General features: G+C 53.1%; 1 protein-coding gene across 12 annotated transcripts in view; it reads right to left on the bottom strand.

Annotated features, from left to right (window-relative positions):
- Nucleotides 1–9,107: 9,107 nt before the first annotated feature.
- Nucleotides 9,108–14,974, bottom strand: part of DGCR2 (DiGeorge syndrome critical region gene 2) — an 87,451-nt gene continuing 81,584 nt past the window's right edge. For all 12 annotated transcript variants that reach the window (XM_056821427.1, XM_007490460.3, XM_016432518.2 and 9 more), the window contains one exon: nt 9,108–13,362. In XM_056821427.1, the coding sequence (XP_056677405.1) occupies nt 13,121–13,362 (242 nt within the window). In that variant the 3' untranslated portion in view covers nt 9,108–13,120. The remainder of the gene's footprint in view (nt 13,363–14,974) is intronic.

Genomic DNA, 14,974 nt, shown 5'->3' with positions numbered 1-14,974 from the left:
CTTCCTTCTTTCTTTCTTCCTTCCTTTCTTCCTTTTGCTTCCTTCCTTTGTATCTTTCTTCCTTTCTTCCTTCCTCCCTTCCTTTTTTCTCCCTTTTTTCTTTCCTCCTTTCCTTCCTTTCTTTCCTCCTTCCTTTCTTCCTTTTGCTTCCTTCCTTTGTATCTTCCTTCCTTCCTTTCTTTCTTCCTTCCTCTCTCCCTTCCTTTTTCTTTCCTCCTTTTCTTCCTTCTTTCTTTCCTCCTTCCTTTCTTCCTTTTGCTTCCTTCCTTTGTATCCTTCTTTCTTTCTTCCTTCCTCCCTCCCTTCCTTTCTTTCCCTTTTTTCTTTCCTTCTTCCTTCCTTCCTTTTGCTTTCTTCCTTTGTATCCTTCTGTCTTCCTTCCTTCCTTCCTTCCTTCCTTTCTTCCTCTCTCCCTTCCTTCCTTTCTTAGTAACAACTCTAAGACAAAAGGGCAAGGGCTAGGCATTCGAGGTTAAGTGACTTGGAAGCATCTGGCCACATTTGAACTCAGGTCCTCCCAACTCTAGACCTAGTGTTTTTACCGACTGTGCCACCTAGATGCCCCCTTCAACCGATTTCTCTGGGTCCTGCCCTCAGGACTCAAGTAAAACAAGGCAAATTCCACCTCCCAATACTTAAAGAACCACCAAAGACTTAACAAATCTCATCCTGTCCCCTCTAAGTTTCTCTTTTCTAGGCATCAAGCACTGGGTTGAGTGGATTGGTACGGCTCAGCCTTAGAGCCCAGGAAATCCCAACTGGATTTCTATGCCAACAGATGTTAGAGGATTCGAACCCGTGGCTTCCTAAAACCCAACAGTTCCACAAGAAGCCTGCCCTCCTCTCACTTCATTCTACTGCCATCTCCTCTGTTCATTCTTTCCTATTTATCCTGTCCAGAATGTGTTCACATCTCTTTGCTGTTAGTCCTCCTCCTCCTCCTCACTAGAGTGGGAGCTCCTTGAGGGCAAGGACAGTCTTTTGCCTCTTTGTATACCCAGCACTTAGCACAGTGCCTGGCACATAGGAGGCATTTATTACAGTAAGTGTTTTATAATCATCATTACACATTAAAATGGATCATATGCTGTGTCTAATATGATAATGATCAATGTATTATAATAACAAATGCTTATGACTGGTTTACCAACCCTCGCAACAACCCTGGAAGCTAGCTGCTATGAATATCCCCATTTTACAGAAGAGGAAACTGAGCATGAGAGAGGACAACTGGCTTATCTAGGATCACAGAGTGAACAAGTGGAATTTGAACCCACGTTTTCCAAACTCAAAATCCAGCATTCTTAACCACACTGCCATCTAGCTGTATCTAATCCTGGGACTCAGTTGTCTCATCTATACAATGGGAGTGACAATGACTTACTTGCCACATTTTCTCCTAAGTTGTGTCTCTTCTAGGGGAAACATCCCTGGCTCCTTCCCAGAATCCGTTTATTGCTTGCCAAATCAGTCCTGAAACTCAACTAAAAGATGGGATTCCTGCGAGTCCAAGGTCAGAACATAAAAGTCGTACTGGAGCTAATGAACGCTTTATAGAGGAAGCCCAAACATCTCATTTTATAGGGGGAAACTGAGGCCTGGAGCTAGGAAGGCCGTTGTTCAAGGTCTGTCTGGACTAGATAGTGGGAGTCCTACCTCCCATTTGGGGGTCTTTCCCTTGTGCTAAGTCGTTTCTAAACAAAAGGAGCTTAAAACCATATGTGAGTATCATCTGCAATGGGGGTGTTAGAAGCCTTCCCAAGAAGATCAGGAGTAAAGCAGGGATGCCCATCATCACTTCTGTTATTTAATATTGTTCTAGAAACACTAGCGACAGCAATTAGAGAAGAAACAGAAATGGAAGGGATTAAAGTAGGCAACGAGGAGATCAAACTATCACTCTTCACAGATGATATACTTGGAGAATACAAGAAAAAAACACTAAGAAGTTAGTCTAATAGTCAACAACTTTAGCAAAGTTGCAGGACACAAAATAACCCATTTAAGTCATCAGTATTCCTATATATTTCCAACAAAACTCAGCAGCAAGTTAAACAAATGGAGCTGAGATGGGGGATGATATGGCTCATGGATGGACCTTGCTTACATTTAGGGAGCTCTGAGCAAAAAGAAAATTCCCAAACCAGCCTACCAGATAGTGAATATGCTTCTTCTTGGGTTTCTTTTTAATTTTCCCATTCATTTTTTTAAATGACAATTGTATCATAGCAGCCCCCCCCCAGCAACCTCACCCAGCCCCCACAATGAGACAATCCTTCCTCAATTGTTAATAATACCTCGTTTAAATATGCCCCTCTAACATTTATTATTATCATTATTATTATTAACAACAAATTCCTCACCACCACACTCAGAGTGGGGAAACAAGAAAGTTGAGAACTGAAGAAGAAATATTCCCCAAAGGCTACATTCCATCTCCTGCATCCACACCAGGGATGCACAACTCCTGGTTTCCTTTTGTGTTTCTAACCTAGCATTGTGGCTAGCACATAGTAGGTGCTTTTTTAAAAAATACTCTCTTGTGATTTTCCTTCAAGGCTCAGCTTCACTCTATGAAGCTTTCTACCTCCTTTGTAACTGCTGGGATGAAGCATCTCATTCTTGTCTTTGAGTGCCCAGAGTTTGTACTTAGAGGAGCCTAGGTCTGGAACCAAGGAGATCTGAGTTCAAAACCTGTCCCAGATGGAATCTGGAACCCTGGGCAAGTCACTTAACCTCTATCTACCTTGGTTTCCTCATCTGTAAAATGGGAATGCCTGCCCCCCCCCCAAGATGTAAAAATAAAATGAGGAATTTAGACATTTTGTAAGGCTTAAAACACTCTAGAAATGCTAACTGCTGTTACTATTAGGCACTTCATAAGTGTGGAATTGAAATAACTTGGCCAACATCCCAAGGCTATTTGGTGCCCAAGTCAGACCTCAAACTATCTCCTACGCTCTTTCCCATCATGTCGCCCCTCTGGAAACAATTCTGTTGGTCCTACTGGATGCAGTGGAGTTGACTATTACAGCACACACAGAGAGAGACACATGGGACTTTGACTTTTCCCAGAACTATCCAAATTCACTCAGGCAAGTGATGAAGTCAGCAGAGTTGGCCTGGTGGGGTCCCCAGCTTCTCATTCCTCCCAAGCCTCCATACCAGTCACAGGACAACTGGAGTCCTGGGCGCAGTCCTGGATCCCACACCTGGATCCACAACATCACGCTGGAGAGGGGACTTGCCTGGAAAGGGCCTGGGGGAGAAAGGGCATCGCCCCGGTTTTCAAATGTATCTAGCTGTCATCTTGTAGATCAAAACTTACATTTGTGCAGCTAAGCCACAGACAACATTAACCAGCAGTTAGGAGGCAGACGTCAGCAGAAGACCACCGGAGCTGTCCAAAGAATGCAATGGGCAGCTTCAGGAGAAGAGCTCCTAGTCACTAGAGCTGTCCAAGCAGAGCCCAGGCCAGGCCTTCTTCATCATTTTGGGGTCCTGGACCCCTCAGGTGGTCTGGGGAAGCCTACAGACCCCTTCTTGGAAAACTGGTTTCAAATCACCAAAGAAAATACTACATTCCAGTTAGAAGTGAGTGAAAAGAAAGGGTTCTTTTTTTTTTTTGCCCCATCCAAGATCAGAGATTCCCCAGTCTATCCATGGTCCCAGGTTAAGAGCCCTGATCAAGGTGACCATCTGTTGGAGATGATGTGGCAGAGACCTGTGAACAGGGCAGGGGATCAGACGAGGTGTGCCTGACCAACACCATCCTCCACCCATCAGACCTTTACCCCGTGGAAGGACCATTCTCAGGGAGGACTGGCTGTTCCTGATCCCATTTCCTGCCTTCTTGGAATTGCAGTTACGATGCCCAAATGCCTCAGATCTCCTCCCTCCTCTTCTCTGTGAATCCTTCCACCATGGCCAGGAATGGGTAAGTACTCGCTGTTTCCCAAGGGCCAAGCACTTTGCACAGTGCTGGGAATACAAATAGATAAATCACAAGTCACTGCTCTCAAGGAGTTCACAGGAGAAACACCACCTGAGAGAATTTGGCTGCAGGGCAGAGACTGGTAAGCCTTAAGGGTGCAGCAGTGAGGTGGACGGCAAGACTCCAGGGTCCTCGTGACAACTTTATGAGGTAGATGTTATTATTATCTCCATTTACAGAAAAGAAAATTGAGGTAGGTAGAGGTTAAGTGATTTGCACAGGATGCTTCTATGGCTATTAAGTGCCTAAGCCGGGATTGGAACTCGGGTTTTCAAAGACTCCAAATCAATCATTCCAAGAACCTGATCTGACATAAGAAGATGAGAAGGTTTTTAGAAGCAGCTGCCCTAGAGGCTCCTTTGATGACCCAGCCCAGAATTCAAGGCCAAGGGCTTCTCCCCTAAACCAGCTGGCATTCCCCAAAGAGCATAACTGGTCCCTTGTGTGGCACTTTATGGCTTACAAATCCCTTTCCAAATAACAAAGCTATGTACTGACTGTTATTGTACCTCCGGGCACACCATGGGGGCTTAACTGATGTACATCATTAAGTATGGACTATTATCTCCCTTTTACAGATGAGGAAATGTAGCCTTGGAGCAGGAAGTGACTCATGCAGGGTCACACCAGCAGCCAGAACTCAAATCTATCTCTGACTTCTGACTCTGAGGTCTGGAATATTTCTGAGGTTCTTCCCCTATTTGGTGTCATGGATGCCTGGCACGGGGACCCCTTCTTGGAACCACATGTTTGAATGCATCAAATAAAACACAAAGGATTATAAAGGAAAGGGCTCCTCACCCAGATCCAGGCCTCTCCCCACCATCTGCTGGAAGGCTCGGGCAGACGGGGCACAAAAGCAGGACAGTGACGGTGGGACACGAGGGCCCAGAAATGCCAGGGCTGAAGGACCACTGAGGTCATCTCGCCCAGTGTGGCTCGACCTTTCCAAGCCTTTGGCTCTCTGGAAGCCCTCCAATGAGAGCGAGTCTCCTGCTGCTCCCCCCAGAACAATCTGGCAGGCAGCTCCTCCCTTTAGCATCCCCCCATGAGCACCAGGGAGGCGCGGCTATATTGGGCACCGTCAGCCGTCCACCTCTGCCATGTCGCTCACTCATCTCCTTCCTCCTTAATCTCACGGTCATTGCCCCAACCTAGACCCTCATTACCACCCACCTCCCCTACTGGAGTCTCCTCCCTACTAGAGGCCTCCCGCCTCCACTTTTTCCCCTGCCATCCATCCTTCATTTGCCTGCCAGGCTTCTTCACGCGCCCCCATACAGTCCTGCCACTCCAATGGTCTGGCATTCAAGGTCCTTAACAACTCTGACTTGTCCCACCTTCCCACATCAACACCTCAAGGAAACAGACACGGAGGAAGCACCAATTTGGACCCAGTCACTGCGCTAAGTGCTGCAGATCATACAAAGAAGGCCCTCAATCAGCTCCTAGTCTTACTCTGAGCCTCCTGGGATTCCATCTTCCAGCCCCTCTGGACTGCCTCCTCCCTATTTGGGATATATGGGCCAGCAGCGAGTTCCCTCTGTGTCCTGCTCCCTCCCCTCCCCTCTCTTTGTCTCTCTCTCCCCCTCTCCCTCCCTCTCCCTCTTCCTCTCTCTTCCTCCCTCTCTTTCTCTCACCCTCCTTTCCTCCCTCTCCCTCTTTCCATCTCTTCTCTTCCTCTCTTCTCTCTCCCTCTCCCTCCCTCTCTCTCTTCCCCCCCCTCCCTCTCCCTCTCCCTCTCCCTCTCTCTCTCTCTCTCATTACCTTCTTGTCTCTAAACTCTAAGACAGAAGGGCAAGGTCTAGGCAATCAGGGTTAGGTGACTTGGCCAAGGTCATCCAGCTAGGAAGTGTCTAAGGTCACATTTGAACCCAGGACCTCCCAACTCCAGGCCTGACTCTCAATCCACTGAGCCATCCAGCAGTCTCTTAAAACAGCTAATCTTGTGCCATTTTGAACTAAGGTGTATCGTTATTGCCTGCCCCCCTAAAACTTGTCTCTGCTGGGGGGCTCATGGTTCCCCCAAATCCTGGCCCTCTTGGCAGGTGCTGCCAGACGGACTCCCCCACCACCTAGCCCTGGAGATCCTCACAAGAGCCACCGAGAATGCCCAAAAAGCCAGGGGAGGTTGCAGGGCTCTCAGAGTCAATCCCAACCTCGTCCTCCCGGGGGTGGGGGTGGGGTGGGAGGGGACAAGGCCCCAGGGAGCTGACTGGAGTTGAATGTGGGCCTTGGGGTCCCCATGTAGAGGGGCTCTTCCCCACTCTCCCACCCTGGCCCCAGAGCACAGGAACCATCAGTGAATAGGAGACTCATCACTGAGACACCTTCTCCCTCAGCTACTCCCCAGGGAAAAGACCATGGTTTAACAAGTGCTCTGCCAGCCTGTGCCAACCCCGTGGCATGCGGGAGGGAGAGAGAGGGCTGTGGCATGATCCTGGCCTAAGGAGAGTCGCATCAAGAAGAAGATGGACCACTAGGGAGCCCCAAGGATAAATAGCACCAGGCCCAGACGGGAGTCCTGGGTTCAAATCTGCCCTCAGACACATCCTAACTGGGTGACCCTGGGCAAGTCATTTCACCCTCATGGCTTAGCCCTCACCCTCCTATCTTAGAATTAATCATAAGACAGAAGGTAAAGGTTTACCAAAAAATGAATTATTAGTGCTCAGAGGTGACTCACACTCAGATCAGGCTAGCGGCTCCAAAGTACAGGGAAGAGCTGAACTTGGAAGCTGAAACCTTGAGATCAAGTCTTGAGCTCAGACAGAAATGAGCTGTGGGATCCTGAGCAGGTTCTTTAGCCTCAGTTTCCTCCTATGCACATTGAGGGTAATAATGGCAGCTGTTTCCCAGGATAAATGAGCATTTGTAAAAGCTTCACAAAACCTTCCAGACAAATTAGTGACACTTTACAGATGAGGAAACTGAGGGAGAGGCTTCAGTGACCTTCCCAGGGAGACTGCTCCAGGGGTGGGGTTCTCCAAGGGGGTCCTAAAGGTGGCCGACGCACCCCAAGGACTTCCATTGCCCCACAATCAGCATTTATTGAACATGGACTAGGGGCCGGCCCTGTGCTGAGCCCTGGGGATAGAAAGTTAAGATCTAAGACCCGTAAAGCTGGGCACCCATAGGACAAATAGGAAATAATTGGCCCCATCCTGCGTTATCCTCCCCAGGCTTCCTGGCTTTTTGTTTGCTCATTTGTTTTTTAAATTCTCACTTTCCATCTTATAATCTACACTGGGTATTGGTTCCAAGGCAGAAGAGTGGTAAGCACTGGGCAATGCAGGCAAAGGGACTTGCTCAGGGTCACATGGCTGGGAAGTGTCTGATGCCAGATTGGAACGCAGGACCTCCTGGCTCTTCATCCACTGAGCTACCCAGCTGCCCCTTGCCACGGTTTTCACAGGCTCTGTTTCCCCAGTCCCATCTCCTCTTTCCAGGTGCTGAATTCAGCCCTCATTGTTCCTTTACTCCCCCAAGGGGCGCCGTGCCCCTACCTTGTCCATCCCTCTCTCTGGGTCTCCCCCTTTTACAGTGGAAGTTCCTTGTGGGCAGGGACTGTCTTTGCTTTCTGCTGATAGCCTCGAGATTTGCTCAGTGCTTGGCACCCACTGAAGTGTTTAACGAAGAATGGTTTCTCCATTCATTCATCCACTCTGGGGGCAGCTGCTTTTCAGGGGGCTAGGTTAGACCATCCAGGCACTGAGGTCCTTCCTCCTAAAGCTCTGGGACTCCGTTTATGGAGGCTGCTCTCCCCTCCCACAGGATGAAGGCCTTCTGAGCCCGCACTGGGGCCAGGCCGAGAGCCCAGAGACCAGCTTACTTGGTTGGAGCAGCTCCTCTTGGGCCTCTTTCCTCATCCTTAAAGCGGGGGTGAGCAATGCCCAGGGCTGGGGCCAGCCAGGTGACTCATGAAACTCTCGGGGACACATAAGTACTGGGAATGGTGGAGTCAGGGAGCCAGTTTCAGTCATCCTGGTCCTCTGGGCTGCCTGGCCCACTCTGCAGACCAACAGCCCATTCTGCCCCCTGCATAAACCATGCCAGAGAAAGTTCCCCCAACCCTTTCATCCATAAGCCTGGCTTTCCACCAAGATGGTCCCCACATTCCTGGCCACAAGCCCGGCTTTCCACCAAGATAGTCCCTGTGCTCCTAGTCACAAGCTAGGCTTTCCACCAAGATACTCCCTGTGCTCCTAGCCACAAGCCAGGCTTTCCACCAAGATGGTCCCCACACTCCTAGTCATAAGCCAGGCTTTCCACCAAGATGGTCCCCACACTCCTAGTCACAAGCTAGGCATTCCACCAAGATAGTCCCTGTGCTCCTAGCCACAAGCTAGGCTTTCCACCAATAGTCCCTGTGCTCCTAGCCACAAGCTAGGCTTTCCACCAAGATGGTTCCCACACTCCTAGTCATAAGCCAGGCTTTCCACAAAGATGGTCCCCACACTCCTAGTCACAAGCCAGGCTTTCCACCAAGATGGTCCCCACACTCCTGGTCATAAGCCAGGCTTTCCACCAAGATGGTCCCCACACTCCTAGTCACAAGCTAGGCTTTCCACCAAGATAGTCCCTGTGCTCCTAGCCACAAGATAGGCTTGCCACCAATAGTCCCTGTGCTCCTAGCCACAAGCTAGGCTTTCCACCAAGATGGTCCCCATGCATCTAGCCACAAGCCCACTAGGCTTTCCACCAATAGTCCCTGTGCTCCTAGCCACAAGCCAGGCTTTCCACCAAGATGGTTCCCACACTCCTAGTCATAAGCCAGGCTTTCCACCAAGATGGTCCCCACACTCCTAGTCACAAGCTAGGCTTTCCACCAAGATAGTCCCTGTGCTCCTAGCCACAAGCTAGGCTTTCCACCAATAGTCCCTGTGCTCCTAGCCACAAGCTAGGCTTTCCACCAAGATGGTCCCCATGCATCTAGCCACAAGCCCACCAATATGGTCCCCACACTCCTAGCCACAAGCCCATCAAGATGGTTCCTGTGCTCCTAGCCACAAGCCCAAGATGGTCCCCGCACTCTTAGCCACAAGCCCGGCTTTCCCAGAGGGCTGCCCTGCCCTTCCGAAGGTCCTAGAACAAAAGGACTAGTAAGAAGTGGTGGCCAGAACACAGATTTATTTGGCATTCGATGACACAGTTCTCACAGCATCTTGAGGGGGACAAAAGGATTAGTGCCAACTGGACAACAAAAACCAAACAATCCAAACAATTAAACTCCCCTCCATGAAAACAAGAGAGAAAGTCTTGAAGACATCCACGGTGCCCGATTCTGGTTTAGGAGACCAGAATCTCTCCTCCACTACGGCAAGGCATTGACAACTCCACGGGGGTCAGGACACAAGGAGTGACAGCAGCAGTGTGGCCCCCTCACTCGCGGCCCCAGGAGCAAGCATGGATGGGTAGCATGTGGGGGTGTTCAACTTCAAGTGGCTGGGTGAGTCCACCTTATGCAGAGTTCTGCAGGCAGAGCATGCCGGACCTTTCTGGACCATACAAGCCCCACTCCCCTGCGAGGAACTCCAACAAGCTGGGATCCTAAATCCCAGGAGAGGGCACCAACTTTCAGGGGGTGCAAATGGCCAATGTGCCTCTGCCCAAGTCTCTGCAGGAGTCGTGCTTCTTAGGGGTTCCAGTGGGCATAACCTAGTGTGTAACATGGACAGAGAGCATGCCTGACTCCTAGGCCACCCCCATGGAAACTTCTGGACAGACTTCGCTCCAAGAAGGGCAGGAGGAGAGATGAGGAATGTGGCTCTGGCCTCATCACTTCTGAGGCAACTGGGCACCACCTGTCATAGCTCTAGATTCCCCAGGGACTACCAAGCCCCTACAGGCAAACCCCCCCCCCCCCCTCACCTCTCGGTCCCTTGTACCCTGGGCAGCTCAGGGTATAGACGTAACTGGACAATGGGGCAGGGCAGGGCCAGGCTGGGTGCCCAGACCCTCAGGCCTCAGCTTGGAATGAAAGGCACTCGTTTGCATGGCCTCAGGAGGCTCAGGCTGTGGAAGGGGGAGGAAGGAAGTCTCCGAAGCTGACCATAGGAGCCCCTGGGACCCAGGACTATGGTCTTGACTGACAAGAAGTCATTCCATCAGGGGAAAAAACACTGGCTGAGGACACCCATGACTGAGTATTTGTGAAAGTGCAGGATACAAGTGATTCTGAATGGCACTGCTTTGTGTTAGAAGAAGTGAGGAAGAAGGCAGTCCCCACACCATAAACCACCCAAAGGGGAGCTACGAGGGAAGCTCACTACTTACAGTACTCCAAAGAAAAGCATCTCACCGCCGGCCCTGGGGCCACTCTGCTCTCAGAAGCAACTGCTTCAGCCAGGCCTCTCCCTACAGGAGGGGCTCCTGAGCCAGGCCTCTCTTGGGGTCTGCCCTCAGGCCACCCCACACCGACCTCCTGGCCTTCCATGCTCGGGTTCCTCCGTGGCTCCAGTTGAAAGCAAACAAGCGGACCAGCGGCTTTCACAGCATTTATTTCTGGAAGAGACCTCGGCAGTCCTTGAGCCCAGTGCGCTCAGTGTCTCTCAGAGTCCATCCATTCAAGAGCCTGGGAAATGCAGGCACCACACAAGGGAGAAGCACCGAGGGACACGGCAGACGGGCACCTCTCCAGAAGAGGAAAGGTCTGGCCCAGCTCCCCTGTGGAAATCCAGCCCTTCACTTCCCTTAAGCACACCTCGAGTAACATTTCGGAAACACCAAAAGCTTTTTGTCTCTAACAACCAGAACGAGAGAGTAAATGTGCAAATAGACGATGCCACCATTTTTAAAAAATGAAGTCCTCCCCTGCTGGCCTTTGGCAAGAGGAGGGAAGAACGAGGCTAAGAGCAGACCGGTCAGGCCGAAGAGCGAGAAGCTCCCCGAGGAGCAGCGGAAGCTTCCCCAGCTCAGGTCCCCCACACCAGGGGGGAGGCGGTGGGTGTTAACAAGGCAGAGCCCTGATGGCACCCCGTCCTTCCTTGCACAGAAAAGGGAATTAAAAAACACATCTGCACACTCCCAAGAACTGCGCCTGCAGGACAAAAGCAACCAGGACCCTCCAGGCCAGAACAAGAGGACAAGAGCCCCGGGTGAAGGAGGAATCCAAAGAAGAAGGGATCACGGAAGTGAGACAGAGGGTGCAGGAGTGCATGAAGGAATGGATGGCCAGGGTGGTTTACCCAGCAGCCCCTGCTCCAAGCCCCCAGCCTCGCCTCCAACCCCCTCACCCCCACCAGACACACAGACACACACCCGCACCACACACACGCGACCACCCGTATAAAACTAAAGGAAACACGGTCAGTACAGACAATGTATAGAAAATGTTGAGATGTGCTCAAAAGTGCACAAAACCCGCTTTATTATTCCTACTTGGGTGACACTTGCTGTCCACAGGCCGTGTCTGTCCCTGGCTGAGACAGCCTCGAGAGGGCACGCTGGGCCAACAGTCTCCCTCCATCCCCTGGTGCTCGTGGCCAACAACATGCGTGTGCCACAGGGGGAGGGGGAAGAGGCCACGCCGGAGCCGTTCCCCAGAGTGGGCCCAGCGTCTAGCTGCCCCTTCCCCAGGGCAGGAGCCTCAGGCCTGGGAGACAAGGTGGGCTCCGGGGGGGGGGGGTGAGAAAAGGGTGCAGAGTGACCCCCAAGCACCTCGCCCGCCCCGTACAGCCCTGAGCTGCCCCTGTGCACTCATTCACCAGTGATTGGCCTCTGACTGGCCTCATCCCAAAGGGAGAGAAACACAGGCTGTGGCAGCCTTGAATCCCCCCAGAGTCCCTCATGAGGTAACCCACTCACCAGCGGGAAGGGGAAAGTCTGATGAGAAATGGGGAGGGAGAGGAGGTGGGGACAGACGCCAGCGATCCCACGCTCGGACTGTCAGCCAGAGAAAATACTGAGAGGTCTGGGACCAAAGGGAAATACCACCGGGCTCATCCCTGGGATGCTTCCGGCTCTAAATGAAGAGTGAGCTCCCCGTCACCGCGTCTCCCGACCCCCTCCCTCCCTGCACCCGGAAATCTGAGGCCTAACCTGGCAGAAAGCCCCCTTCAGGGACAACTCGACAAAGAAGCCACCCTTCCCTTGCCATCACCTCGTATCAGAAAGGACTCCCCTGAGCAAGGCCCGGGGGGGGGGGGGAGGTCTCTTGGGCAGAGGGTGATGCCCGGAGGAGGGACCTCAGTTTCCAGAGGAGGCCACTGAGGCTGGGGGTGCCCCACGCGCAGGCTCAACCTAGAACTGGAACACAAAAGGCAGCCTGGATTCGCAGCGCAGAAGCACGCCAGCCTCCCCCGGGCCCCTCAGGCCACCCACCAGCCAGTGTGCAGGCGGGGACCCCGGTCGAGAAGCGACCTTATCACAGGGCATTTCCAATTGGCCATTCCCTTTCTCCTCTATTCTCAGTGACGGCCCAGAAACGGTCAGTGGGCAGCCGGCCTCCCTCTGCTCTCCGCCCCGAGGGCCCTGGCCCAGGCGGCCATGCCCATCTGATGACCCAGCCCACCTCCTCTGCCCACCCAAGCCTGAGGAGGACGAAGCATCTGTAGCCCCGCGTGCCCGCAGATCGCCACCCCACGGGGGATCGGGCTGGGGACCTCCAAGCACCTCCCACGGCCGGCCCTGCCTTCTGTGGACCCCCTTCTCTACTCCTCTGCCATCTGGAGGTGGGAGTACAGACCCGAGGACTGGCACACTCCCCGCCTGGGCCTAAGCTCACGGGTGAGCCTCGCGACGTCCCCCCGGCCAGGCCTCCCCGTGGCCCGTCCCATGGAGCGAGCTATCCGGGGAGACTCGGCCCCTTCCTGGCTGCTGGCCTCAGCCCCTTCTCTACCACCCCACCCAGAGGAGTCGGGCCCGTCCTCCGCCATGACTGAAGCAAGGCAGCCACAGCAAAGCACGTGGCCGAAGCCGCCCACGTGTCCGTCCTGCTTCTATCCTCTGCAGAGGCCCCACTGACACAAGAAACCAGGCCGTGAACGCAGTGAGGGCAGGGCGGCGGCAAAGGCAGCCTGGGAGGGAGAGGGCAGAGCGGGCGCTCCCCTTGGGAGCTTGGTCCAGGTGGGTGCAAACAGTCGCTCCAATGATTTCTGACCAGCAGCCTCTGGGCTCTGCGCTCCTTTAGACGATGGTGTTGAGAGAACAGAGGCTGGGGCGGCTGCCCCCCACAGGTCCTGCCGGCCCGTTCTCCCTCAGCGGCGTGTCTGGAGGTACGAGGAGGGTGCTGCTGTCCGCCGAGTCGTCCAGCTCTGCGGAGGGGGGCCCCCCAGAAGGAGGGAGAGGCCCCTCGGCCAGGCGGGGAGAGGCATCGCTGTCTGCCAGGGAGGGCGGGCTGCTCGGAGCTGGCTGAGGACAGACGCCATCTAGGAAAGGAGACAGAGACTGGGGGTGAAGAAGCAGGGCAGCACCCCGAGGATACCTAGCGGCCCTGCCCATCAGCTGCTTGTCATTCCACATCTGCTGTGCAATGGAAGCCATCGAGGCCAGCCTAGCCCTGGGAGGCAGCAAGGAAAGCGGGCAACTCACAAGGCTGCTCCCTGGAAAAACATGGCGGCCGTCACCCAGCTACCCTGGAAGGCATGCAGGAGCCCAGCTGGAGCTTCCCCATTTCCCTGCCTGCAGGGTCTGTGTCTTTGCCGGCTGGCCCTGACCCTCAGGGAGCTGGTGCCCAAGTGAGAGCTGCCCATCCCATCACAGTGACCAAACTCCAGGCCCGGCGGAGGGAGGTGCCGACTGAAAACACCGTTGAGTGACTTTCCAACGATCAGCACTTGCCCACCCTCTGCCTTGGGCAACAACGGATGCAGGAAGTGCTCGAGAAGACTGCGCCTGTCCAATGAGAGCTCAGCCCAACCTGGCTCTCCCTTCCCGCTCACCAGGCCTTCCCCAGCCTCAGACAGAATCCCTGGAAGGAAACGGACCTTCCTTCCAATTACGTGCCAGGCAGTCAGCAACTGCCTTCTTCTCTCCCTCTCCACCCAGGAGATGAAGGGAGCCGCTCACTCCGTACACTAGGGAGTGCGGGAGCTAGGCTCGGGCCCACGGCTTGGGACCGAGTATTCTTAGAGCTAAGAAAACACTCCCCACGTTTCATCTTAGCAAGCTCAGCTGGGCCCGCTAGATTTACTTTTTAGAAGCCGGAGCGAATGACTCCCATTGTCTGAAAGGTGTCCATCCATCCGTTCGGGGTCAACAATTCTCACATGAGTCGAGAGGGATTTCTGCCTCAATTGAACCATCACCCTTTGGCCTGGGTGGGAGCCTGGGCTCTGCCCTTAACTCTCTGTGATCTTGGCCAAGCGGCCTCCCTTCACTTTGCCTCGATGCTCTTCCTTCCTCTAACTCAAACTCTGCAGCTAAGGCTGGTCCCAGAGAGAATGCCCAACAGGGTGGCCTGGAGTGGGTGCTCTAAAAACAGGACCATGTCGAGGCCACATCCCACATCTTTCTCTGAAGAGCTCTCAAATGCAATCGAGACCCTGAGTCGGCCCCGACACTGCCATCAGCACCACTCAACTGGCTTCTCTTGACTTACTAAAGGGAGGGCCCTCGTGGCAAAATACACACGTGTGGGAGACCAAGTCTTAGAAGCAGCTTCCAAAAGCCCAGCCCTGTGTCCAATCTGGCTCAAAACAGGGTCCCAAAGGGATGGTTTTTAGGTGGGAAAATGGATTGATGTGGGTAAGGGAAGGGAAAGGAAAGGACTAGAAGAAGACAGAGTAAGGACCGAAGAAAAGAAACCTCCCAGCATGCCCTGGAATCAATTCTCTCCTGAAGAACATGCTTCAGAAGCCCATGGAAAGTGTTTAGTGAGAACAACATTCCTCCAAAGGAAGAGGAACAGGAAGGGAGAAGGGGGAGGAGGAGGGGAAACAGAGGCAAGCAGTGGGGAAGAGGAAGAGGAGAGGTTAAAAAGCTGATAGAAAAAAAATAATTAAAAGCACATAGTAAGCAAATTGTTCATCCCCTTCAATT

The sequence above is a fragment of the Monodelphis domestica genome, chromosome 3 (assembly GCF_027887165.1).
Source record: "Monodelphis domestica isolate mMonDom1 chromosome 3, mMonDom1.pri, whole genome shotgun sequence".
NCBI lineage: Eukaryota > Metazoa > Chordata > Mammalia > Didelphimorphia > Didelphidae > Monodelphis > Monodelphis domestica.
The sequence above is the reverse complement of the archived record's forward strand: the minus strand, read 5'-3'. Positions and strand labels throughout refer to the sequence as shown.